The 27,633-nt window shown below is 37.1% G+C and overlaps 1 protein-coding gene across 1 annotated transcript in view; it reads right to left on the bottom strand.

The window, feature by feature from the left end:
• Positions 1-27,633, bottom strand: part of DOCK2 (dedicator of cytokinesis 2) — a gene marked incomplete at its 3' end in the record, with an annotated part of 155,240 nt that overhangs the window by 29,521 nt on the left and 98,086 nt on the right. Inside the window, exons 14-17 of the mRNA XM_089659610.1 lie at positions 23,960-24,075; positions 15,322-15,420; positions 10,848-10,920; positions 10,664-10,767 (exon numbers count right to left, since the gene is read on the bottom strand). Of these exons, the coding sequence (XP_089515736.1) occupies positions 10,664-10,767; positions 10,848-10,920; positions 15,322-15,420; positions 23,960-24,075 (392 nt within the window). The remainder of the gene's footprint in view (positions 1-10,663; positions 10,768-10,847; positions 10,921-15,321; positions 15,421-23,959; positions 24,076-27,633) is intronic.

Genomic DNA, 27,633 nt, shown 5'->3' with positions numbered 1-27,633 from the left:
CCATCAGTTCATTCCAAACACTTCTAGGGGATTAAATCAGGAGGATGGAGCAAAAGACTTCATAAGACAAAATCAGAAACCACACCATTATACAGATCCTTGTATATATAGGTAACCAATGTTACCTATATATACAAGTAGATATAGAATAGCCATGACATAGGATGAGTGAAAACAAACTGTGCAGACTACCTTGGGTGGCAATACATAGTGGTGCTTTAAAGAACCCTTTATATATTAAATATTTGCACATAAATATGACCTAAAGCAGGATCTGTTTTACATGCAACTACTAAAACTACAGAATGAGATCCCAATATAACAAAGGACTCAAACATAGAATGCTAGTTAATTTGTTGTATATACTGAAGGAAATTATCCAAAGCTATTGTAAATATTTGTATGTGGCAAAAGTATTCAACACTTTCTTTCAAGTTGTAGTAAAGTATATCACTTTATTTTTTTAAACAGTAACCTGCAGTGTTATGCCATAATGGGCACAATTCACTAAAGCTTATCACAGGAGTTAAGTCAGTCACATGACCACATATCGCATGCGATACTGAAAATGTCAATTCACTATTGCTAGTATGCGGTATTTACAGAAAATAGCACAAACACTCAGTAAATACTACATAAAAAGACCTCAAAGTCAATTCACAAAAGGAAATAAATAATTAAATGCACACTGCAATTATGCAGTGGTCCAGGCATGTAGTATGTACTGGTATCTGTCAGTACTGTCATAGGTTGTTTAGGAATGGGAGGCCGCGGAAGTCCTTAACAACCTATGAGTCATCAGCTGTCAGCAGGGTTCCCCACTGACAGCTGAGTGTAAAAAAAAATTGCAGGCAATTAAAAAATAACTAAAAAATGGCGTGGGGTCCCCCTCTCCATCCATACCAAGCCCTTCGGGTCTGGTCTGGGTTTTTAGGAGAGCCCCCATGCCAAAATGTAAAAAAAAGAGTGACATCATTGACCCAGCATGCCCCGGTTGATGATGTCACAAGGGGTGGGGTCACACACGTCATGTAACCAGGTGGCCCCGCTTCTTACATATGAACTGTCAAACCAGTGGAGCAGTCAGCTGGTGGGAGCCCACGTCGAGAGTAGAGCCTTTTTTTAAAAGTTTTTTGGTAGCGGCTGCCATCATGATTGACATTGGATCTACTTTGGAGACATTCTTTTATTTTCCTTCTTTTAGAAAAAGACTTGTCAAAGGCTGTCTCCTGTCTTTTTTCACACTACAGTTCTTTTTTTCATGAATGGGTAGCGGTACCCATTCACATGGGGGGGGCTGGATCTAGGGGTCCCCTTGCTAAAGGGGGCTTCCAGATTTTGATAAGCCCTTGCCTGCAGACTCCCACAACTACAGGCCAGGGTTGAGGGGAAGAGGCCCTTGTCCCCATCAACATGGGGACAAAGTGATTTGGGGGGGAGCCCCCACCCCAAAGCACCCCCCCATGTTGACGGTATGTGGACTGGTATGGTTCAGGAGGGGGGCGCTCACTTGTCCCCCACCCCACTTTCCTTACCTGCTGGGCTGCATGCTTGGACAGGGGTCTGGTATGGATTTTGTTTAAAATTTTGGCTTGGGGGTTTCCCTCAAAATCCATACCAGACCTGAAGAGCTTGGAATATTTGGAGGGGGGACCCCACACTGTTTTTTAAATTATTTTTTTAATTTCCGGCAATTCTTTCTTTTACATTCAGCTGTCAGTGGGGAACCCAGCTGACAGCTGCAACATTAATACATGGTTTTCAATACTAAAATACTGCATGACTTGGAAAAATAACTAATGCGGTATTTTAGTGGCATTTTTTAGTGAATTCAAATGTTTCTTTTAAAAAAATGTTATGGGGTATCTTACCGCATACTCGGATGTGGTAAGATACCGCTTAGTGAATTGTGCCCAATGAGCTAATATGCATCCGACTGATCCCATCCAGCTACTACTCGTTACTGACCTTTTGTTTTGGTTATCAACTACACGTATGCCTAATCCCATCTAGCTACTACTCATTACTGACCTTTTGGCTTGTTCATCGACTATGTTTCTACTTGTTCCTTATCCTCTTCATTCTCTACCTGATCTCCACTTGTGTTCTTCCTGTTGGGGCAATCCAGAGAATGGCGGCCTGGCATTATCACACAGCGAAACCCACATCATCTGCTAGGGGGATCTGCTTGTGTATTCATCTAGCTCACTACTGCATGAATCTCTCTACTGCTACAGCCTAATCACCATAAGAGTTTACTACCACTTTCAGTAAATGGTATGTCCTCCTTGGTTAGTAATAATTGCAACTTAAAGTTTCTGGTAACTCTTGATCCGGCTTTCATAATGGCTTGGGGAAATGGCTTGGCTTGGGGAAATTTTAGCCCATTCCTTCTTACAGAACAGCTTCAACTCAAATACAGTATGTTGATGAGCTTTCTCACATGAACTGAGCACTTCACGGCTTTCAACAATATTTCTATATGATTATGGTCAGTACTTTGATTTAACCATTCCAAAACAATAACTCCTATTTTAACCATTCTTTAGTAGGTCAACTTATGTATGGATCTTTCTGAATGATCAGCTTTCTCTTAATTTTCAGTTTGGCATGGATGAATACCGTGATATTTGCTCTCAGAATTTGCTGGTACCATTCAGAATTAATAATTCCATCAATAAAAGCAAGATAGCTTGGAGTCAGCAAAGCAGGCCTAAACTACATTACTGCCACCACCATGTTTCACATATAGGACAAGATTCTATGATGGAATGTGCTGTTTGACTTTAAACATAACACATATTATTTTTAATTCAAGCCAAGTTTTTTTCAGTAGTTTTCTGACTAATCCATGTTTTCTTTATAAAATTGTACACAGACAGCAGTATACTTTTTCAACAGTGGTGGCTTTTTCCTTGCAACCATGCCATGCACACCAATGTTGGTAGAATAATAAAAAAAATGACATTTGCATGCAACAGAAGCCTTTAGTTCCTTAGATCAGGGGTACTCAACCTGTGGCCCACGGAGCCCTCTGCTGTGGCAGGGAAGTGCATGCCCATGTTGGGGAGTGCATCAAGCCCATGTCAGCAGCAAAGGAAGGAGGCAGCTGCAGAGGGAGCAGGAGCTGCATAAGCTGATGCTTCCTCTGTAGTACTGGCTCCTGTCCCAGGTGAAGTGATAGCAAATGCACGTCACCTGGGACCTTTCTAGCACCCTGGAGAGTGATGCCAGCAGAAGCTGGAAGAGGGAAAAGAAGGTCAGTGTATTAAACAACATGCACTGCCCTTTGCAATGGGCATATTTGCACCTATAAATGGTAACAACTATTAGGCTGATTTCACACTGATCTGTGGGTGCTGCGCAGTGCACCTGCAGCTTTCTTGCGGGTTAGCTGACCTGAACCATATTATAACCTGTGGGTTTATTGTGATTATCCTCAAAATATAATAGAAGTTTATGGATAAGCGCATCTAACCTGCAGGAAAGCTGCAAGTGCATTGCACTGCACCCGCAGTGCAGGGTAAACCACAGAGCATCAGTGTGAAAGCAGTCTTATAAGGGTCTTTAGACAGTAAGGGCTCATTTACATCTGCAGTTTGCAGGGCAATAAAAATACATAGTTGAGAAATGTTTTTACCACAGTCCCCCAACCACTCGTGTAGCATCAGGGGTCTCAATGGTGACCCTGCCCCATGCTCCAGGGGGCCCGTGTGGCCTCCCTGTCACATTCTGTTTTACACTTGGACAGGAGGGTTGGTAGAGGTGGCATATACAGGAACTGATCCTTTTCATTTTCCTTCTGCAATTGATGAAATATAAATAAAGGAATGCGCTAAATAATAAATACCCACAAAGAATATATAAATAATAAATGCAAAATAATGTGCACAGTTCTTATGTAAGTCCAACCACCATAAAAAGTGATAATCAATTCTGAAATCTTGCATAAAGCAAATAACACCGTGAGAAAATCCACTACCGAATAAAATAAATAAACTCACCAGAGCTATATGCTGATCAAATTATAAATCAGCATAATAGCTATTGCTGTGGGAGCGATGATCTGTAGAGGTATCCAAAGTATGGGAGCAATACACTGCAATCAGCCAATCAGCACAGATGGAAAAACCTTAATAGCAAGTGGTCATCATCTCTTCATGAATATTGGCAATGCCCGGGGAATCAAGAAAAGATATAATGGTGCAGTACATTTTTAAAACCATATACTTTATTAAACGTCAGATATACACTCACAAGGAAGGTGTCTGAGCTGACACCAGCAATGACAGCCTCTGAAACAGCAGGGACGAGCCTCAGCCGACAGTCTCGAGGAGCATCCTGACGTCACATCCATTAAGCCAAGTCCTACGCGTTTCGTCATTCTACGTCCTCACGGAGCGAAATGGATGACAGACGTCTAATCTCACAATATATCCCTCACTCAGTCTGCATTGCAGACTAGCTGCAACCAATCAATAAACGGCATTCTGATGACACAATACCGCTCGATCTCTGCAGATTCACAAAGTACTAATTGCAACTAAACATATATACTGCATTTCATATACAATACAATATAAAAAATACAGGTAAGCAATCAATTTAAAAAAACATGGGAGATTTTTGTAACTATTAAGTGCCTATTGACCTCACTTTGTATATACTATAAAAACACAAGAAATCAAATCACATAAATAATAAAACCATAGATGGTATCTAAAAATATATAATAACAAAACCAAATCAAAAAATTAAAATATTAAAAATAAAAAATCATATCTCTCAATTATATCCAATTATATTTTCATTTAAAGGAGCACATTACCCCCGCCAAAAAACATGTCATGTATGTCTACTTGAAGATATTCCGAAGAAAAACATATCAATATTAGATTAATCTGTTTTGATCACTACACATATCAATATTAAATCAATCTATTTTGATCACTACACATAAATAATATTATATTATAATATTTAAAGGGCCAGTAGCCTGTTGTAATATTTGATTATTTTTATTATAAAAGGCCCATGACCTGTAACACATCCCAATATTCCATATATATCTTACCAAACCATTAATAGGAATAAATCACTAATCCTAAAGAGATAGTCTTTCAACAGTTCAGATCAATACATAAAGATTTTTTAAAATGTAATGAACAGATATTAATATCCATTTAATACAAAAAGACAAAACAACTCAATGTATGTAACTAAAGACATATCCTCATAACTACATCCCAGGAAAAAAATCAAAAAATGGTCAAAAAGCAGTTTAAATCAATATCAATATTCAAACCGTTCGGTTTTAAAGAATTTAATTCGTATATCCAAAATGATTCCCTTCTGGAGGTCTCATTAATCATGTCAGTACCCCTCCAATGTTTTTTCACCCTATCTATTCCATAAAAAGTCAGCAAGCTAGGATCACTATTATGTTTAAGTTTAAAATGTCTTGAAACACTATGTTTATCATAGCCCTTTTTAATATTATTTAAATGTTCTCCAATTCTCGTTTTCAATAACCTCCCTGTCCGTCCCACGGATATTCTAGCACGTATACCACATATGGCGAATTACAGGAAATTAATGAATCAATCTTATATTCCTTATTAGTTAATGTGGAATGAAAGTCTTTTTTCTCGAGTCTTTTTTTACTGTTTTACACGCCTTACACTTATTACAATAGAAAAAACCTTGTAGATTGGGGAAAAGGTTTATTTCTTTTGGTGGATCTATAACATTATGAGCTAGTTTCATCCTCAACGATCTATTCTTCCTGTAGATAAATCTTCGTCTAGAGGGGATGATTTTTTTAAGAGTCTCATCTTTCAGCAAAATGGGCCAATATTTTTTGAAAATACCTTCAATACTCTTGTATTGCGTGTTATAATCTGTAATGAAAGCCATATTATCCAAATTCTTCTTTTCTTTTCTATTTAGTAAGAGAGAATCTCTGTCTTTTTTGTTTATGAACTCCCTTTCTAATTCCAAAAAAGACCTATCATAATCCTTTTCTACAAATCTGTTAATCAACAAATCAGTCTGGTCCACAAAATCGCTCTGTAATACAATTTCTTTTGATCCTAATAAACTGACATCTTGGAGTCGAAAACAGCCATTTAGGGTAATGTCCACTTGACCTCAGGATATAGATATTTTTATCTATATCTTTGAAAAAAGTCTTAGTTAAGATATGTCCCTTATACTTATATAATATCAGATCTAAAAAAATTAACTCTTTCAGGATCACTAGTAACTGTAAACCTCAATGCATAAGCATTACCAATAATAAATTCCGTAAATCTGTCAAGATCTTTTTCTGAGCCTCTCCAAATCATCACAATATCATCAATATACCACCTATACATTACCATTTCTGGCCATTTGTCGAAGATACATTCCTCCTCCCATTTATCTAAAACCAAGTTCTCCATATTGGGAGCATACTTTGCTCCCATTGCGACACCTCTGTTGAAAGAAAGTGTTCTTGTACCAAAAGAAATTTTTCGACATAGCAAATTCCAACATCTCCATAATAAAATATCTTTGCATCTTTCTGAGTTTGGATTTATGTTTTAAGGCCCACTTTACCGCTTTAATTCCATCCTTCTGATCAATACTGGTGTATAAGGATTCTACATCGATGGTGACTAGGATACAATCATTGATGTCTCCTACTGATTTTAGAATGTTAATAAGTTCACCACTATCTCTTAGGAACGGTCGATTGGTTCTCACTATAGTCTGTAAATAGGAATCTACATATTTCCCAATACGGGTAAAGATAGAGTTGATCCCGCTGACAATAGGCCTCCCAGGGGGATTTAGTTTGTCTTTATGTAACTTTGGTAGATAATAAATGGTCGGAATTCTGGGATTTTTAACATATAAATATCTAGCCTCTTTTTCATTTAAAACACCTAAATCCTTCCCTTTCTTAATCAAATTTTTTAAATGACATTTCAATTTTCTTGTTGGATTAGATGCCAATATTTTTATACGTGTCTTTAATATTCAAAAGTCTCTCCATTTCTGTTTCCTAATCAGTTTTGTTCAAAATAACAATACTACCTCCTTTGTCAGCACTTCTAATAATGATATTTTCTAAATCTTTGATCCCTTGTATAATATCTATTGGGATATAGTCCTTCTTTTTAACTATATTTTTAATATCAGCTTCCACCATTCTTTTAAAGACTTCCAAAAATTAATTTCCTACATTGTTAGGATTGAAGGTCGAAGAATTGTTTTTGACAAACTATGTTCATAAATACTTGGCGTTTTTTTGGTGCTACCATTTTTATCATTATTTATTTCAAAAAACTTTTTAATATTCAATTTTCTCAAGAATTTTTGAATATCGATAAAAACATCAAACTTTTTTAAGTTCGTCCTAGGTACATATTTCAACACTAAATCTAAAACTTTTAATTCTCTTTCTGTCAAAAAAATGTTACTTAAATTAAAGATACCATCGCCATGGTTCTCTTTTCCTTTTCTTTTCGAGTACCCCGTCTCTTCCCTCTATATCTCCCAAATCTCTTCCTGCCCCATACATCTCCTTATCCTTCCATCCCCTCTCCGGGGGTCTGTAATTCCTTGAAGCCGAATTCTATCCTCTGTTGTAATCTTGAAAACCCCCTCTGCCAGGGAAATTGTCCTGAAAACCCCCTCTCCTAAACCAATTACCTCTATATCCTCCAGGTCTTCTATACCCAAAAGGACCTCTGCTAGACCTCCCACGTCCTTCATAGTATGACCCTTGTGTGGGATATATTCTATCTGGAGTGTTAAATTGGTCAGTCTTATGATTATGAAACTGTACCCTTTGTTTAGGAGGAGATGGATCAACAACTTTAGATTTAACTGGAGATTTAGAACCACCATGCTGATCCTTTTCAGGCGTTGACTGTTTGGAGTCACAATCTCCAATATTCAAATTATCCTGCCATTTGTATACTTTGTTGCTTTTATAATCATCCAAATCTCTTTTATATTTTTTAACTTTTTTATTTTTCGTGTCCTCATCAATTTTTGTGATGTACTCTTGTATCAATTTAGATCTCTCTTTACAGTCATTGGTATCACCAAATGGCAACATAATCTCTTTTAAATCATTAATCTTGGATTCTAATTTGTTTAATTTCACTTGTCTCCTCTTGATGATTAACTCCAGCAGTTTGCTCTCACAATGATTAAAAAACACGAACCAATCATCCATGAGATCCCTGTCTTCCAACCCATCATTGGCCGGTATATCCCACCTCAGCCTTCTAGGTGTAATTTTCTCCTTTAGATAAAGCGCTAAGGTATTAATATGTCCATGCCACTTTCAGTATGTGGGACGGACAGGGAGGTTATTGAAAACGAGAATAGGAGAACATTTAAATAATATTAAAAAGGGCTATGATAAACATAGTGTTTCAAGACATTTCAAACTTAAACATAATAGTGACCCTAGCTTGCTGACTTTTTATGGAATAGATAGGGTGAAAAGACATTGGAGGGGTACTGACATGATTAATGAGACCTCCAGAAGGGAATCATTTTGGATATACAAATTAAATTCTTTAAAACCGAACGGTTTGAATATTGACATTGATTTAAACTGCTTTTTGACCAATTTTTAGATTTTTTTCCTGGGATGTAGTTATGAGGATATGTCTTTAGTTACAGACATTGAGTTGTTTTGTCTTTTTGTACTAAATGGACATTAATATCTGTTCATTACATTTTAAAAAATCTTTATATATTGATCTGAACTGTTGAAAGACTATCTCTTTAGGATTAGTGATTTATTCCCATTAATGGTTTGGTAAGATATATATGGAATATTGGGATGTGTTACAGGTCATGGGCCTTTTATTATAATAATCAAATATTACAACAGGCTACTGGCCCTTTAAATATTATAATATAATATTATTTATGTGCAGTGATCAAAATAGATTGATTTAATATTGATATGTGTAGTGATCAAAACAGATTAATCTAATATTGAAATGTTTTTCTTCAGAATATTTTCAAGTAGACATACATGACATGTTTTTTGGCGGGGATAATGTGCTCCTTTAAATGAAAATATAATTCAGATTTATGATTTTTTATTTTTAAAATTTTAATTTTTTGATTTGGTTTTGTTATTATATATTTTTAGATACCATCTATGGTTTTATTATTTATATGATTTGATTTCTTGTGTTTTTATAGTATATACAAAGTGAGGTCAATAGGCACTTAATAGTTACAAAAATCTCCCATGTTTTTTTAAATTGATTGCTTACCTGTACTTTTTATATTGTATTGTATATGAAATGCAGTATATATGTTTAGTTGCAATTAGTACTTTGTGAATCTGCAGAGATCGAGCCGTATTGTGTCATCAGAATGCCGTTTTTTGATTGGTTGCAGCTAGTCTGCAATGCATATTGAGTGAGGGATATATTGTAAAATTAGACGTCTGTCATACATTTAGCTCCAAGATTTCAGAATTGATTATCACTTTTTATGGTGGTTGGACTTACATAAGAACTGTGCACATTATTTTGCATTTATTATTTATTTATATTGTATACCTTTTTTGGTTAGATTTGCAGCTTTATTTCTTGATTAATAATATAATTTGCTGGCGCTTTTCCTATTATCATTACACAATCGATGAAATAGACATAGAGTTCACACTACTGTCATCCACTATTTCCTTTTGTGATTGTGATTAAACAGTGAGTAAACATCCATTGGGGATAGACCCCATGGAAAATGATGATTTAGATTGTAGTTAAAATCTTCATTATGCTATTCAAAATAAAAAATTCAAAATTCTGAACCATTTCATTTCATTGTGGCCTGCAATTGGTTATCAAATCACTTTCATTTCAAGAGTGGCCCTTGCTCTTCAAAAGGTTGAGCACCCCTGCCTTAGACTTTAGCCTGGGGTTCTTTCACATCTCTTGGAGTAAGGTTTGCTCTTGATGTGATCTTTGTTGGTCAACAACTCCTGGGCAAAGTAACAATAATGTTAAACTGCCTACATTTCTACACAATCTGCATGACAGTGGACGGGTAGCATCCAAACTACTTTTTGTAACTTACTCCAGCTTGCAGAGTATCAATGCCTGTTTTTGGAGGTTCTCAGAAATCTCCTTTGTTCCAGCCATAACACACTTCCACAAACCTTCTTTTGTCATAGTCACATAGTGAAGACCCACATAAATTATGAAACTTTTGATAATTTTCCTCAGAAAATAAATAAATGAAAAAGTATAATGTTTTTGACTCATTTGTTTAATTGGGTTTTCATTATGTAGCATTAGGACTTGAAAAACAGATCAATTGTCAGGTTATATTTATACAGAGATATTGAGAATTCAAAATTCTTAGAGTGCAACTTCTCATGAGAGAACCTAAGAAAGATGGAGGCTAAATATGAAATAGAAGCAAGATACAGAAGAAGCACTGCACAACTGAAATCTAGCAAGTAAATTGGCAGTCATTTTGCAGATATTTGGAATCACAAAGTAAAGGACAAAATGTGAAAGGAGCTCTGATTAATAATTTTATAGTAAAGCAAGCAAAATTTAAACAGGAAATGTAAGTGTATAAATCTCACTGTCCTCCTGACAATATTATGCACATATTGTTGTCAATACTGTACCTTTATGACTACTAAATCATGGATTCCATCATGAAGAGTAGTACCATCATCTTTCATAAGCTTTACATATGCCATGGCAAAGTTTCTTTCTCCTTTGTCTTTCGCTTCAATGAAACAGAATAATAAATATAGAGGTTAACAATTCATTTAGTGTGATGTTAGTAAACAATAAATTGTTACTCACATTCTTGAGATGATCGGTGTCTTAACATAAAGCGGAGGTGTATTCGTTGCATTTCTTCAATTGGGACTGCAACCTTGGGGATGAGATTAGTTTTAAGATATACATATACATGTAAAACATAAAAACATTTATATAAAATAAATGTTTAATAATGGAATATAAATATTCCATATAAATAAAAATATAAAACTAAGTACCTTGTTAATAAAAAAGTTATATGATCATATCATGCTGAGGGATGGGGAATACATTTATCATTTTATTCTTTCACTGCCAGGCCTGCTTTTTTAACCTCATGTGGTCAGACTATTTTTGCTATTTTTTACTTTTTTTTTTATCATGTTTGACTAATTTTTACTTACAACGTTGACAGTTTTTAAAATATCCCCAAACCATATATTTCTGAAAGCACAGAAAATGTGTAAATGCTTATTGAAACAATATTTTATATAAAGTTACGCTAAAATTATTTATTAATAATGCACACACTATAACTTACACATTTCTTACTGAATGTAAAAGGTACAGTTGTACTGGGTTAATAAAAAAAAAAAATATATATATATATATATATATATATATATATATATATATATATATATTACATTTTGCCAAAATTGTGGAAATCGAAAGTATGGAAACTTGTAAATCAGCAACTTACACAAAAAATCTGGAGGCTGGCTTCACACCTATACCTTTTGGTAATGCCCGATCTGCAGTGCCATCTGTGTGCTTTTTTAATGTGCACTGTGATAAAATGATCCAGGCATACATATTTTGCAACAAAGAACATTACAACACCTAGCACTGCATCACAATAATAAGCTACTCATATGGAATCTATAAATGTAAATTTAAAGGTAAAAAAAAAGAAAAAATAATCAAGCACTGCAAAGTGTTGTAACAAGCCACTGTAAGCTAAAAGAAACTGATTGAATTCTGACTTCAGAGTCTCTCTTGTGATGTCTAAGGATGCATTTTGTTCACAGCACATGCAGCTACTGAGGTCAGTGATAGTTTGATGTAGAGCACATTTTAAGGATATATTTTAAGGATATGTAAATACTTTAATATTTGAAGTCAGAACATGGGTGCAGTTTAAGCTTGCCAGTAGTGAAGGCAAAATAGTCAACCAATCTCACTACTGCCAAGAAGAACTTGCTAGAAGCAAACAGTCCTGTTAATCATTATGTTTCTACCAAAATGCTCTTATATATAAGAGTGCAACATATGTCTTTCTTTGCAGGTCTTAAGTATTTTCAACAAAGACATAACTAATTGATTATAAGGGGTTTATGTAATGTATGCTACTTTAAGCATATAAACTGCAAATACTGTATATGGTAATTATGTCTTAATTTAGAAATAAATTAAGACATTATTACCAGCAACAAATTTTATTAGCGTGAGAAAATGTTCTTAAAAGAGCAGAATTTTCTACAAATTGTTTACTGCAATGCATAATTTGTTAGTGTACTTCTATAATCAAAGCTTACAGAAATGCCATTATAGTGTCTCTTTAAGGCCTCATGCACACTGGACTTTTTAAAACTGCTCTTAGGGGCATCTGGCATATTTTTTCCTGCCTCTAAACTCTCCTGCATGTTAACCTAAGCATCCATGCATACATAAATTTTTAGAGATGTTTAGTGGCAGGAGAGTTTAGAGGCAGGAAATAAAAAACACTGCCAGTGCATCCAGGAGCAGCAGAGTTTTGGCATAAAAAAAACGCATGATGCTTCTAAACACATTTAAATGCCCATTAACTCTAGGCACATTCAGCACCTGAGAGTTATTTCAATGTCCAGAATAAATGATATATTCTGCCCAATGAAATTAATTAATGCCCAAATGCTTGACGTGGCTAAACAAGCCTAAACTCGTTACACACGTTTGCAAGCATCATTATTTTTACAAAACTCTGCTGCCAGGAGAAAAAGGCTTCTAGGAGAGTTAAGAAAATGTCCTGTATGCATGAGACCTTAAAGTAAATATGACACTGGTAAATACTTCCCAAAATATACATTTTCCCTTGCACTATATTTAAAGCAGAACTTTCCTTTTTATTACAATCTTTGCTTTGGAAAAAATGTCCCTGCATGGAAACATACAAATACACCTCTCCATTGCTATTTTCAACAGTTCAGAATATGCTTTGCACATGTTGCATTAAGGACTCGATAACCTCTCTCTCTCTCTCTCTCTAGAGAAAGAGAACATACGGTATATCTTTATCTCAAACGTTTCTTTGATCCCTGTCTGCCTCTGCGTTTTTTGACAGCTTTCTCTGTACCTGTTGGTACTTTCTTGCCACATATCTCCTCTGTTCAATCGGTCAGTCTCACAAACTGCCACCTATAACAACATCTCTGTTATGTGGCAGTGCAAAGAAAACACACTAACTAAATACCTAAGCACTGACTTGACAGCTGTCCACAGGTTTTTAATAATGCTGCATACAAAGGAGGAGGACTAGTATGATGTTACATTGTAATTCACGCCAAGCTGTCGGGAAAACAAATCAGTTGCTGGATACTACATCCTGTACGGCAATATAGAAATTACCTCCCTCTGATGTAAACACTAGGGATAAGCCTTGGGTTTGGGTCTATAATGAGTTGAACCAAACCCAAAGTGTGCACAGTTTGCAGAATAGTCAATCTAAACAGCCATGTTTAGCTAGTTTGTCCACCTGCTAAACCTGAAGCCAGACGTAACTTACAGTATTTCGTGGCAGTGTTGTTATTAATATTCCAATTAATGACAGCTTTTTATATGGACCTGACATAAAAAAAACAAAGAAAAAAAATGGCCCACCTCCCCAAATCCAAAGCAATTACTTATCCAAGACAGGGGTCTGATATGGATTTTTAGGGGGAACCCCATCCAAAAAACTAAAAAATTACATGGGGGTTGCCCCCAAATACATCCAGACCCTTATCCAAGCATACAGCAAAGGGAAAGGCAGTGAGCATTAACCACTTCCCAACCGCCCTATAGCCGATATACTGCTACAAGGTGGCAGGGGTGCTCAAAATCACGTATACAGTACATACGTAATTTTGTGTTTCCGGGTAGGGGGCGCGTGCGCGTCCTACACGTGCCGCTATTCGCGGCCATGGCTGTCAATCACCGGGTCCAGGCCAGTGATTACCTGGCGGCGACTGGTGATTACCAAGCATCTCCGAAGGAGGACTGCTTTTGTTTACAGTAAAGCCCACACACAGCCCCCTATGTAAAACACTTCCTGTACACAATTAACCCTTTGATTGCCCCTGATATTAACCCCTTCCTGCCCAGTGCCATTAGTGTCAGTGCTTTTTTTTTTAGCACTGATCACTATATTGGTGTCACTGGGGATGTCAGTAACACCACGCCAGTTCCCCCCAGTGTCAGAATGCCCACTGCAGTCCTGCATTCCTGCAGTCCCGCCTTAAGTCACTGATCGCCACCATTACTAGTAAAGAAAAAAAAATCCAGTATCTATACCGCCATTTGCAAACGCTATAATTTTCACGTAAACCAATTAATTTACACATACTGGGATTTTTATTTAGCAAAGACATGTAGAGGAATACATTTTGGTGTAAATTTCTGATGAAATTTGATTTTTTAAATTTTTTTCTGGACATGTTTAATAGCAAAAAGTAAACAATATTATTTTTTTCTCAAAATTGTCAGACTTTTTTTTTTTTTATAGCGCAAAAAATAAAAAACACATAGGTGATCAAATACCACCAAAAGAAAGCTCAATTTGTGGGAAAAAAGACATAAATTTAACGCAAAAAATGGCCTGGTAAGGAAAGGGGGTAGATCCTCAGGAGGACAAGTGGTTAGTGGACGTCATTGGTGCTCCACTTTGTTTACAAACAGAAGCCAGCAGGAAGAAACTGTTGTTTAGCTGCAACAGGGTTTTTTTAAATGTCACTCTTTCTGGAGTATTGTTTAAAACTTTTTTTATGCTCTGGTACATGTTCCCCATGACAGTGTCCAGATACCCATGCCCTTTTTATGAAAGCTTGAAAAATGTCCTTCAAAAAGGCTATGAAAATTACAAGATGCAGTTCCTATAGACTTCAATGAGGTTCAGACACTATTTTGTGGCATTTCCATATTGCAGGCTATGTTTGCAAATCCTCCTGTGAACCAAAACATGTTTGACATTCATCAGCTCACAGCGGAATTGACAGAGGAGAGTTCTGCAAGGTGGTGCAGTTTTGATACTGTCACAGGTAAGAAAGTTTTGCAGGCGTGCATGCACGTGTTTCACGTTCACTTTCTTACACATAGCTGGCACATTGATTTGAAATTTGAGCATTTTTCATAATATTTCTGAAACATGCACTGAGGCACAAGAACAGAATTGCTGTGCAACCATCACATAGCTGTTCTGTATTCTTGGTTTACTGAGATGGATGGGAATATTTTTAGTAAGTATTTTTGTGTTCTCTTCCCCAACCCCCCCCCCCCATACCTTTATGGTTTCCATCCAGCGTGGCTGTTTGATCTGATAATAGAGCACAGATCTATATTCACTGACTGGCTTGTCACCTGCTCCCATGCAGATTGCATTCTGATGAAAAGAGAAGTAAACACATTTTTTTTTACTTTGGAATAAAAATAGTAACAGTTAATTGTTGCCTTATTAAATATGTAACCAATAAATAAATTATAGGCTTTCTAAACACCCATGTACAACTACAGTATGTACAATGGTATAACTTTCATCAACTTTAGCTCTTTGTGCTTGTCTATAGAAAACCTAAGGCTAGCTCTATACATTAAAATTTCCCTTGATTTGCCCTGCAGCCTGAACAAGACAAATCAAAGGATTGTTCCATCCTTGCCAAACATCATGAATGGAGGAATCTCCCCTGCCAGCTAGTGTATTCTGACAGCCACCTTTCCTGCAGCTCTCAGACAACTCAAACAGTGAATACATCCAGTTGGCTGCAGTCATTGTTCAGCCAAAAATACTTCAATTTTAGGATCAAAGTTTGACAAGCTGGATGTTGCTGACAGTGCCACTAATGATGCGAATTTCAGCAAATTCAACAGGAATCAACTGAAATTCAAGCCGCATATGGCCAGCACACATTACATGATGATCATGAAATTCCGCCAATTTTGGATGAACTAAAATAAGATTTTTGTACTTACTGGAAAATGCTGTTGTTCAACCCTTATAAGAGACACAGTAACTGTAGAAATTCTTAAACAGTCAGGGTCATACTGCAGCCTACAGAAGGTTGGGACATTGGCAAACAAAAACTAGCCTCCATATAGCCTGGCCTCCAACTGCCATGCTTCAGTTTTTATAAACAACCAATAACAGAGGAAGCAAGACCTGTGCCACTCAATGGACTTCAAGAAAGAGATTATTTGGTAAGTACTAAATCTTGTTTTTTTTGTCATCCATTAAGGGACACAGGAAAAAAATGCCTAAATGAGGGGACATCTGAAACAGTCTAACTAATGGGTTGGTAATTGCCACAATAAGATACAACAGATGTGTAAATCATACTACAAGAGTATCTGAAGGAATCAGTGCTTGGATGAAGGCTAGATGAAGAAGGGCCAACCAATATGGAAATTGCCATGCCCAATGCAAGAGAACCAAGGATCAAAAGAAACTGTTATGTGAATGAACCATGGGCCTCAATTAGCAAACATAAAACAGATCTTTAAGGGAACATGTAAAAGTCCCTTAGTGAAAAAAACTGTTTGGACAACTGTAGGAAAGGCTTAAACCTAGCATACCTAACCCTTTACTTCAGGGAAATTAAGCTTGGACAGACAGAAACTGTCCAGAGAAAGAACAAGTCAGACAACAGCTGAAGGCTTAAGTTGAACACTCCTGACCCTTGACTTCAGAGAGAGAAAATGTTTATCTGATGGATAACTAATCTCTTAAAGGGGACCTTCCCCCTTTCACTAAAAAATCACATCAGCATGCTGCTCTGCATGCTGCTGTGAAATCATATTACATTCATTTTTTTAAAAATTTTTGCTTTTACTTACAACTACTGTTTTTCTGCTTCTGGTTATGTGAGGCACTGATGACAGATGCATCCTGAGAAGTTTCTGTCACATGTTCCAGGAGGCAGACCTAGAGTTCTAAGCAGAGCTCCAAGAAGTAAGGGGTTCATTTTCCCTTAATGAAAACGGCCACTGTGGGAAGGAGGATGAAAAGAAAAAGTCTACAATTATCTTTATCTACTGTTGTAGGTGGCTATTACTAAGCATTTGTATAGCTGTCTTTGTTGTAATTTTTATGACAGGGGTGAAGTTCCTCTTTAAGAGAGATATTCATGTATGTGAGAGCACTCATCACCTAAATTCAAACGGAGAGAAGAGAAAGTAAACCCTTAAGCTGCAAAAAAATCAAGGTATTAACCTTGAATACTTATTACTGAGAGGGAGGAGTGATCAACAACACCTGTATAAGGGTAGGCAGGTATGAGAATAATAGTAATGCAAAGTGTCATAAAAGAAAATCAAGACCAGAAGGGTGAGAATCATCCAACCTATACCTGCAAAAAGCAGAAATGTCCACTGAAGAACGTGGGATAAGAAACTTAATTCTAGCATTAGGAATATATACCTGAACTGGAAGGGAGAAGGAATTTAAGGAAACTTCCTTAGAAAACCGCAGCTCAGTCACAGAAGCAGATTCATCTTCTAATAATAAGGTCCTAGGAAGACTCCAGAACTTACCCACTTAGACCTTATGGGAAATCAGTAGCAGGGTAGCAGTGTGTCCTGCTTGTGTACCCTCCAGGGGCGTACAGGACCTTCCAGTGATGTATACTTCCTTGAAAGAACTAAAGGAGGGGCACTCACCAGCAGAACCATCATTGTGCAAAGTGCGAATCATCAGAAGAGAAGTTTGAAAAGAAGAAGGTGTCATCACAAATTACATAATTAACACTATCCAATAAAAGGAGTAGGTCACCCAATTTGTCACAGGAGAACATCAGAAATCTTTTCGGAGGTAAAGACTTTTTAGCCTCCAGATGAAGTACAGTGAAGGTCAGATCAATAGACAGGCCAACAGGGAGATTTCCCAATGAACTGAGAACTGTTCTGTAGAATTTGACTCAAAGAGTAGTCAAATAATTCCCCAAAGTAATTCCCCAAACCCCAAAAGGGTATTAATTCATATCTAGAGAAAAACTACAGACAATAGGACCTTTGGCTTGCATGCATAACAAAAATCTAGAAAACTGACTCTCATTAAGAAAGGTCTCCTGAGTGTTCCACAATGGGGATGCCAGAACGAGGCACCAGGGTGGACGTAAGTATTAGTACTGTGAGCAGGGCCAAAAAATGCTGGGGGACAATGAAAAGTCAGGTCCTCACCATGGAGGGGAGCAGTTGGAATTTCTTCTCAACCTTGCAGATCAAGAGGTTTCTTAGGAGTGGGATGGGGCTTAAGAGAATCGAACACTGCAAGTGGTGTGTTCATGCGTGATAGAAAAGGACTCCTCCGTGGAAAGCAGAGTGAGTGGGATACTATTCCTAATAATAAGCTCCTATCAAAGTAAGAATCAGTGATCCTAGGGTGTGGGGAACTCAAACAAACCTGGAAACAAGCACATTGTGGTGTATAAATACCCAAAGATTGAGGAGTAAAAGCTGAAGATGTTTGGATTAAAGAGGAAGCTATAAGGGAAGCCAGAGCATCCAAATTGCATGGATCTAAAGTATCAGTGTGTCCAGTAGGATGCACAAACAGGCTCAAAACTGCCAAAGTAGGGGTGCACCTTCATGCACAAGGATAAAAAGGTGAGATAGAGAGCTTCTGGCTTTGAGATCTGATCCGTGACTTGAGTGAGACATAGACTCTGAATGCCTATTAGTGCTACAGCAGCAATAGATCAATGTTGAGTTTTTTCCATCCAATTCACAGATCTCCTGCACTGAGTCAGGCACAAATTCCAAACATCAATAGCACTGGAAATTAAATTACATAGTTACATAGTTGGTCTGGCTGAAAAAAAGACAAAAGTCCATCCAGTACAACCAAATAAAAAAAAAAGTTATAATCCTACACCATTGATCCAAAGGAAGGCAAAAAACCCAATCCATAATCCAATTTGCTCCTGCAGGGATAAACAATTCCTTCCTGATCCCAGAGAGGCAATCGGATATTCCCTGGATCAACTTTACCTATAAATTTTAGTAACCAGTTATATTCTGTGTATCCAAGAAAGAACCCAGGCCTTTTTTAAAGCAATCCACTGAGCAGGCCAGAACTAATTCTTGAGGGAGTCTATTCCACATTTTCACAGCTCTTAATGTGAAGAAACCTTTCCATGTATGGAGATTACATTTATTTTCCTCCAGATGTAAAAAGTGCCCCCCTTCTCCTCGGTGATGACCTCAAGGTGAATAACTCTACACCGCATTCACTATATGAACCACTGATGTATTTATTATTATTAGCCCAACGATTTACAATATAACGGGAGACAATACAGCAACACTACAGTTCAATACAAGAGGGTTAGGAGGGCCCTGCTCCTTGGAGCTTACAATCTAAGAGGGAGGGGCTAGTGGTACAAAAGGTAGTAACTGCAGGGGATGGACTGGTAGGAGGAGTAGAAGATTCCATTATTAGCTGAGGGCAGGATAGGCTTCCCTGAAGAGATCGGTTTCAGAGATCGCCTAAAAGTGGGCAGAGTAGGCGATAGTCTGATAAATTTTGGTAGAGAGTTCCAGAGGATGGGGGAAGCTCTGGAGAAGTCCTGGAGACGAGCATGGGAGGAGGAGACGAGGGAGCTAGAGAGCAGGAGGTCATGTTGATCATATCCCCCCTTAATGTCCTCTTCTCATGAGAGAATAAATTAAATTCCTCTAATCTTTTCTCATAACTGATCTCCTCCATGCCTTTTATCAGTTTGGTTGTCCTCCTCTGTACTGTCTCCAGCTCCCTAATGTTCTTTTTGTGAATTGGTGCCTAAAATTGAACTGCATATTCCAGATGATTTCTTACTAAGGATTTGTACAGGGGTAAAATGATATCTCTCTCTCTCTCTGGAGTCTATACCTCTTTTAATACAAGAAAGGATTTTGCTCGCTTTAGAAACTGCAGCATGGCATTGCACGCCATTATTAAGCTTATGATCTACCAGAACTCCCAGATCGTTCTCCAGCATTGATTCCCCCAGTTGTACTCCCCCTAGTATGTATGATGCATGCATATTCTTAGCCCCCAAGTGCATAACCTTACATTTGTCAACATTAAACCTCATTTGCCACATAGTTTCCCAATTAAAAAGTGCATTCAGGTCAGCTTGTAAATTGGAGACATCCTGTAAGGACGTTATTCCACTGCACAGCTTGGTGTCATCTGCAAAGACTGAAATAGTATTTTTATCCCAGAACCTATATCGTTCATAAATATATTAAAAAGTAAGGGTCCCAACACTGAACCTTGGGGTACACCACTGACAACCCTAGACCATTCAGAGTATGAATCATTTACCACTACTCTCTGAATACTATCTTTTAGCCAGTTTTCTAACCATTTACATATGGATTTTTCCAAGCCTGTAGACTTTACCTTACACATTAGCTATGTGTGGGGAACTGTGTCAAATGCTTTTGCAAAATCCAAGTATACCACGTCCACTGCCACCCCTCTGTCCAAGGTTTTGCTCACCTCCTCATGAAAAGAAATCAGATTTGTTTGACAACTTCTGGCTTTCATGAATCCATGCTGTCTGTTGCTTAAAATATTTTTTCCCAGCAAGAACTCATCTATGTGGTTTTTTATTAAACTCTCCAGTATCTTTCCAACTACAGTATATAAGCTAAACTATCAGGTCTATAATTACTTGGTAAAGATTTTGACCCCTTTTTAAACATAGGCACCATATTGGCCTTACGCCAATCCAGTGGTACTATGCCAGTCATTAAAGAGTCCCAAAAAATTAGAAACAATGACTTTGAAATGACAGAGCTCAATTCTTTAAGGACCTGTGGGTATATGCCACCTGGTCCAGGTGTTTTATTCACCTTTTTTCTGTCTAAATATTTCTGGATCATATCAGTTGTGAGCCAATGTGGATCATCTGGAGCTGTGTCAATACCATGCCCATTATGGACAAGAGCTCCCCCATGCTCCCTTATATACACAAAGCTGAAGAAGGTGTTTAATAAATTTGCCTTCTCTTTGTCCCCAGTCACCCACTCTAGATTATTTTGTAAAAGGCCTACATGCTCAGACCTGACCTTTTTACTATTAATATATTTGAAGAATTTTTGGGGGTTTTTCCTGCCATGTTTTGCAATCTGTCGTTTGTTTTCAATTTTTGTGGGCTTTATTTCCTTTTTGCATATTCTGTTATATTCTTTGTAATGTTTAAATGATAATAGCATTCCTTCATTTTTATATTTAATAAAAACTCTTTTCTTGTTATTTATAGCCTTTTTAACTTTGGCCATAAGCCACATAGGTTTGATTTTTAGCCTTTTAAACTTGTTGCCCATGGGAATTTATTTTGCAGCGTGTTCACATACAGTCTTTTTGAAGAACTCCCATTTCTGTGTTGTGTTCATTGATGCCAATATTCCCTCCCAGTCTAAGTCTTGGAAAGCAGCTCTCAGCCTTGGAAAATTAGCTCTCTTAAAGTTGAGCGCTGGGCATTGTCAAGGGCAGGTTCAAACAGATACTTTCCCTTAAAAAGCAAGAGAATCAGATGTTCTTTTGCATATCCTCGACAAAGCCAAAGTGCCCTATGTGACAATGGCACTCATAGCCTTGTCCTGCACTGAGATTTTCTAGCTCACAGGACAAAAATATTAGTGCCAGCAGACTGAAAGCAGTCAGCACTGTGGTTGGTTAAAGGATAAGTTCACTTTTTAACAAGTTACACCAATATTCAGGGTGTAACAAGTAACATGTTACGAATGGACCAGCCCCCAAACCCCCCTTATTCCCCTTTGTTATAGCTAGCAGGGGATATTCTCCTCCTACAAGCTGTCACACTTTTATTAAAATGTGGCCATGCGGGGCTCCGCACCCTGGCCACGTCATTCATTTACAGTATTCTGTAAATGAGAAAACTACAAGTTCTGACAGTGTTTGCGGCTGTCAGCTTGTAGTTCTCAATGAACTACCATGGTGCTGCGGAATACTGTGGTAGTCCATTGAGTCTTCCTGTCAGAGTGAGTGTATCTGCTTGCCAATATGATGTACGGGCATACAGATACACTGACAGGTCTGCAGGAACCCTGCATGGCATCAGCGATTTGCTGATCACTGGTGCAATGCTGTAGAGGCTCCAGAAATAAAAATAATACATGCAAAAAATGTGCATTTATTATTTTTTTGTTAAAAGGTGAACTTATTCTTAAACATTGTAGCTAATCCTCTACACACACAATAATGGCTGCCACCACATATTTTCACAGACACAAGAACCACTTTCAGTATCTACTGTAACCATTCTGACCTTTGAGACAGGTCTGTGATGCCCATTGCCTTTCTAGACAGGGATGAAACAGAGTTTATAAACATTGTAACATTCTTCAAAGAGCAAGAATCATTTTGGATCTGCAGTGAAAGATAAAAGCTCAGTCAGTAACGTGGCCTGCTTTCTACTACTTGCTAAAACATTTACAACATGTCATAAAGCTTGGCCAATGGACTTTTGGCTTGGGAGATGTCAGAGGAATGGATGTATTCACTTAGGCCTGGACAGTATCATAAACACCAAAAGCTGGAATGTTTTTAACACGTGAAAAGGCCATATCTTGTTTTTGCATGTTCTGCATTAATGGTAATGGCAATGACAACTGGTAATTAACCATTAAAAGGTTTTGCAGGCCATCATGGCTCCATGAGCACCATGCTCCTCTGTGTGGCCGCATTCCTCCCAGCTGTCCCTGCACTTTCTTTTGTGGGTGCACAATTAAAACAGTCTGTTACTGCTAATTTGATACTGCTGTACCTTCAATCAGCATTTAAAATTGTAAAGCTGTAAGGCTCCAACCTATGTTGTCTGTCTCTAGTAAATCTAGGCCTAGACGTCCATTTTAAAATGATCCATCTACTGGCCAATTTGACTGTTTTGTCAGCTTAACTCATAATGAAAACTTGATAGAAATTGGCTAGAGGCAGCACAGTTTTGCATCAGTGAGAACAGGGACAGCCACAGCAAACTACTGGCCAATTTCTATTTGCTGTTTTGCAACACCATGTACAGCTTTAAGGCCTCCTCCAAACACTTAAAGGATTTGTGTATTTTCAATGTTTCCTCGAAGTGAATGAAAAGACCCTCTGTCCGTTGTAAAGTATTTTTTTTTCTCTTTTATTGTTGTTAGCATTGGTACATGTCCCTCATGGAAATGCCCAGCTTACCATGCCTTTTTGACAGTAGACTTGACCAGAATTAAACAATAAGAGTCACCCCCAAAGACTTCAATTGCTTTGTCCTATAAGTTTGGGTTCAGAGAACTTTTTTTAATAAATTGCCAAACCCTGGGTGAATCAGACCCAGGAAGATTGACCCATCCCCAAAGTAAAGCATGGGTTAATCTCCACCTGGGATATTATCTCACAGAGTGTTTGTATTTTACATTTAGTTTCAGTAAAGGTGTTGCACAATATTCAATGAGTTTTCACTAAAACAGAGTAGTCAATTATCTCTGCATGAACTAATTCTTAATTCTTAACTCCTAGATTGTAAACTCGAAAGAGCAGGGCCCTTGATCCCCTCATGTTTTGCACTGTATTGTTATTGTTCTCTCACATGTTCTGTCCCCCTTTGTAATGTACAGCGCTGAGCGAACTATTAGCGCTTTATAAATACTGTATAATAATAATATTAATAATTCACAATATCCCATATAAAGTATGCCTTAATCACATGCAATATCACTAATGTTTTTCCCAGCTATGCTTCCTACCTAATAACTGCAATCTACAGTGTTTACAAGAGAGAAAAGTTATACTCAAAGCAGCAACTTAAAATAAAATAGGGTTTCTGATACTGCACCTCACATATAATTGCCTGTATTATGTTGTTGTGCATTAATTTTTTTAAACCAGTTATAATCTTAAATTAGTTGAAAACGTAATAATTTAAAAAAATAATACTTACAGGTATTACTTTCCCATCTTCATCACAGACACACATGATCACCTCCACATTCCTCTGAGTGGCTCTGTCAAAATCTCCACTCAGCAAAGTAATGTAAATATCATTTCTTACGTCACCTGTATGCAAAATATAAATTTAATAGGTTATAATAAAAAAAACACAATTAGTTTTGTTTGCCAAAGATATAAGCAATACCTTTTAAAATGAATATATATGTAATTACATATAATTTTTTTGATGCATTTTTCTTAATTTTTTTAGTTTTGGCTAGAACTTCTGTTGGGTTTATTGGTTTGTTCTGAGCCAAGCCATATATCCATATCCAAATCTTTCATATAGAGTAGCTTACGAATCCTTAAATGTGGTGGCTGCTTTCTTTTTTTTCGTAATGCCTTTTTTCCTTTATTTTTACCTGGTGATCTATCCACTAACACACTTTCCTGTCTTAGGGTGTCTCCACTCAGGATGGAGGAGTAATAAAGACACCTTCATTGTCAATCTGCGGAGAGGATAGTGTTAGATGTGCTAGTAAATATAGACTTGAGTAACAACTTAACAGAACTCTAGCTAGCACTTTTAAAAAAGTTACAGTTTTTTTTAAACTTTTGGGATAAAGGATTTAATTAAATGGTTTGTCTCAACAATATAACTGAAACTTTTGCTAAATAGTTTGGTTTGTTGAAAAATAACAGACTTACTGGCAGGATTACCAGGTGAAATTAAAAAAGCCAAAAAACAAATAAAGCTACCATTCAAGAAATGGTAAGCTGCAATATAATAGTTTTTTGTTTTTGGGTATAATACTGATTTAGGAAGGGGAATACTAGAATCACCATCACTGTTTTATTATTGTCTGTTTCGCTGTTACAGATTTTTCCTCACTTCCTGTCTTGTGAAAGATTATCCCCAGAACAGGAAGTGAAGGAAAATATCTCTAACGCAGTCCCATGGAGTAAAAAAACCAGCAGGAGTTCTAATCCATCCCCACTCTATCCACAACTAAAAAATAAATAAATAAACATTTGGGCATAGATAAAATTAGTTTCTAAATGGTTTTATTTTGTAAGTCAAGTAAATATGAACTATAGCTGAGTTTATATTTACTTTTTCCTGCCAACAAGTGAACCCCTTTTTTTCATATTTACTAAACCATTGTCTTTGTGTGTCATTCTAACCTGCCTTCTAGGGAGGCTGTGTAATGGTAAAAAAAACCCTAAAAACTATTTTAAAAGTAGGCAAATGGTACAACTGAATTCTAAAAGATTTTGGGACTCACAAAGAACTGATTCAAATCATCAGCATTTTTGTTAGCAGAAATTGTTAAAAGGAAAGATCAGCAATGGTAGCCTACATTATTCCCTCATGTACTTTACTACTTCCCCACCACCACCACCACTACCAAGATCACCTAACCCTTATTAAATGCAATTTGGCCTATGCCCACAGTAAACTGAACAATGGCAAGGTTTCTATATCTTGCACTGATAAGCACTAATACACTCAGACACTCAAGAATAAAATGCATGCGTACTATACACCATCAATTCTGTATGTAGAGTTGGCCTCTGAAGCAAGAAATGGCAGGCAAGCTTCCACATATTATCTTAAAATGAAGAATAAGTATATTTTGATTGGAGTTTAACTGGCATTATAATACTTTTTGTTCCAAGAAAACAGTGTTATACTTTTCAGTGCTTCTAGGTTTGTGGTTCACTTTGGACCGTCACTTTAAACCAATGTATTATTATTGTTTATCATAAATTTTAAGCCTAGTTCTTGCCTAAAATAAATGATAAGCGTAGATGTAGCTAAACTACACAGAATGATTCCACATTATTACTAGCAATTATTTCTTCACCAATTTTTCAAAGCATCATGTACTAGCAAGCAAAGTAAAAAAAATTATAACAGTGGCATTGCTACTTACTTAACTGATCATTACCAATACTGTATAATACATTTAGTGACCGTATATATCAGTCAGAAACCTATAACAGTACAAGTGATTTGACCCCATATGTGAAAATCAGAGCGAGAAAAGGTTAAAATCCACCATAGGCAGACACGAGCAAACCATCTGAGTTCAAAATGTCATTTACATGCTGGCTTTAGCATATATCAGCACCCATCCCATCCATCAGCACCAGTGTTAATCTCTCTACTAAAAATGACAAAAATACTCTGCAAGATAAAAAAATTCACCTTAGCTAATCGCCTTTTCACTAAGATAAAGTTCCATAAATCTGCAGGTATAGTATGACTAATATGTAATGGTAGCTTGCACTGTTGTTCTTTAATTGGCCTCATAGTTGTGCTGACAAAGTCGAATCATAGAACGTATTGTTTATTATACTATAGTCTGTATGGGTCTACTTGACCTGAGTGAGCTGTCCGGCAGGGGTACCTGGATCACAAAATAGGCTAAAAAGAATTGCAAATCCTTTGAAAGAAAAAAATACTTCTTTTGAATGTATTTCATTTGTCTATTATGCTGATTAACCACTTGACCTCCAGAGGATTTACCCCCCTTAATGACCAGGCCTCTTTTTGCTACTCGGCGCTGCACTAATTCAACTGATAATTGCGCGGTCATGCAATGCTGCACCCAAACAAAATTTACGTCCCTTTTTTCACACAAATAGAGCTTTCTTTCGGTGGTATTTGATCACCTGTTCGCTTTTTATTTTTCACGCTATAAACAAAAAAAGGCCAAAAATTTTGAAGAAAAACAATATTTTTTACTTTCAGCTATAAAAAATATATAGTAAACTCAAAGTTGGTTATAAATTTAGGCCAAAATGTATTCTGCTACATGTTTTTGGTAAAAAAAATCCCAATAAGTGTATATTGATTGCTTTGTGTGACAGTTATAGCGTCTACAAACTATGGTATAGATACTGCAATTTACGCCATTTTTTTGCTATACAGCGCTGCACTAGTTTAACAGACAATTGTGTGGTCATGCAATACGGTACATAAATGAAATGAAATTTACATCCATTTTTTTCCCACAAATTGAGCTTTCTTTCGGTGGTATTTGATCGCCTGTGCAGTTTTTATTTTTTGCGCTATAAAAAAAAAGGCTGACAATTTTGAGGAAAAAAACAATATTTTGGACTTGCTATAAAACATGTCCAGTAAAAAAAAAATTAAAAATCAAATTTAGTCATAAATTTCTGGCGGGAAAGATACTGGGATTTTTAGGTTTTTTTTATACTAATAATGGCGACCAGCGACTTATGGCGGCGACCAGTGACTTATGGCGGCGATCAGCGACTTATGGCGGGACTGCGGCGGACATTCTGACATTGGGGGGTACTGACTTGGGGTCACTGACATCCCCAGTGACATCAATACAGTGATCAGTGCAAAAAAAAAAACACTGACACTGTACTAATGGCACTGGGGAGGAAGGGGTTAAGTTTATTATTCAGGGAAAGGGTTAACTGTGTGAGGGGAGTGTTTTACTAGGGGGCGGGGGTGTGTACTGCAGGGAACACCTCTGATCGGGAGAGAGAAACTCTTCTGTCCCTATCACCATGTCCTGGAGCTGTCAGGGAACTGACAGAAAGCACAGCTACTGCAGCTGTGCTCTCTGTCAGCGATTGCCGCCGATCGCCGGGACATGGCCAGGAACGACCGGCTGTGCCCCTGCGACTGACATCCGCGGCTGT

Source organism: Staurois parvus, unplaced genomic scaffold, assembly GCF_062004578.1.
Source record: "Staurois parvus isolate SC_StPar_1 unplaced genomic scaffold, SC_StPar_1.0 ptg001171l, whole genome shotgun sequence".
Classification (NCBI taxonomy): domain Eukaryota; kingdom Metazoa; phylum Chordata; class Amphibia; order Anura; family Ranidae; genus Staurois; species Staurois parvus.
The sequence above is the reverse complement of the archived record's forward strand: the minus strand, read 5'-3'. Positions and strand labels throughout refer to the sequence as shown.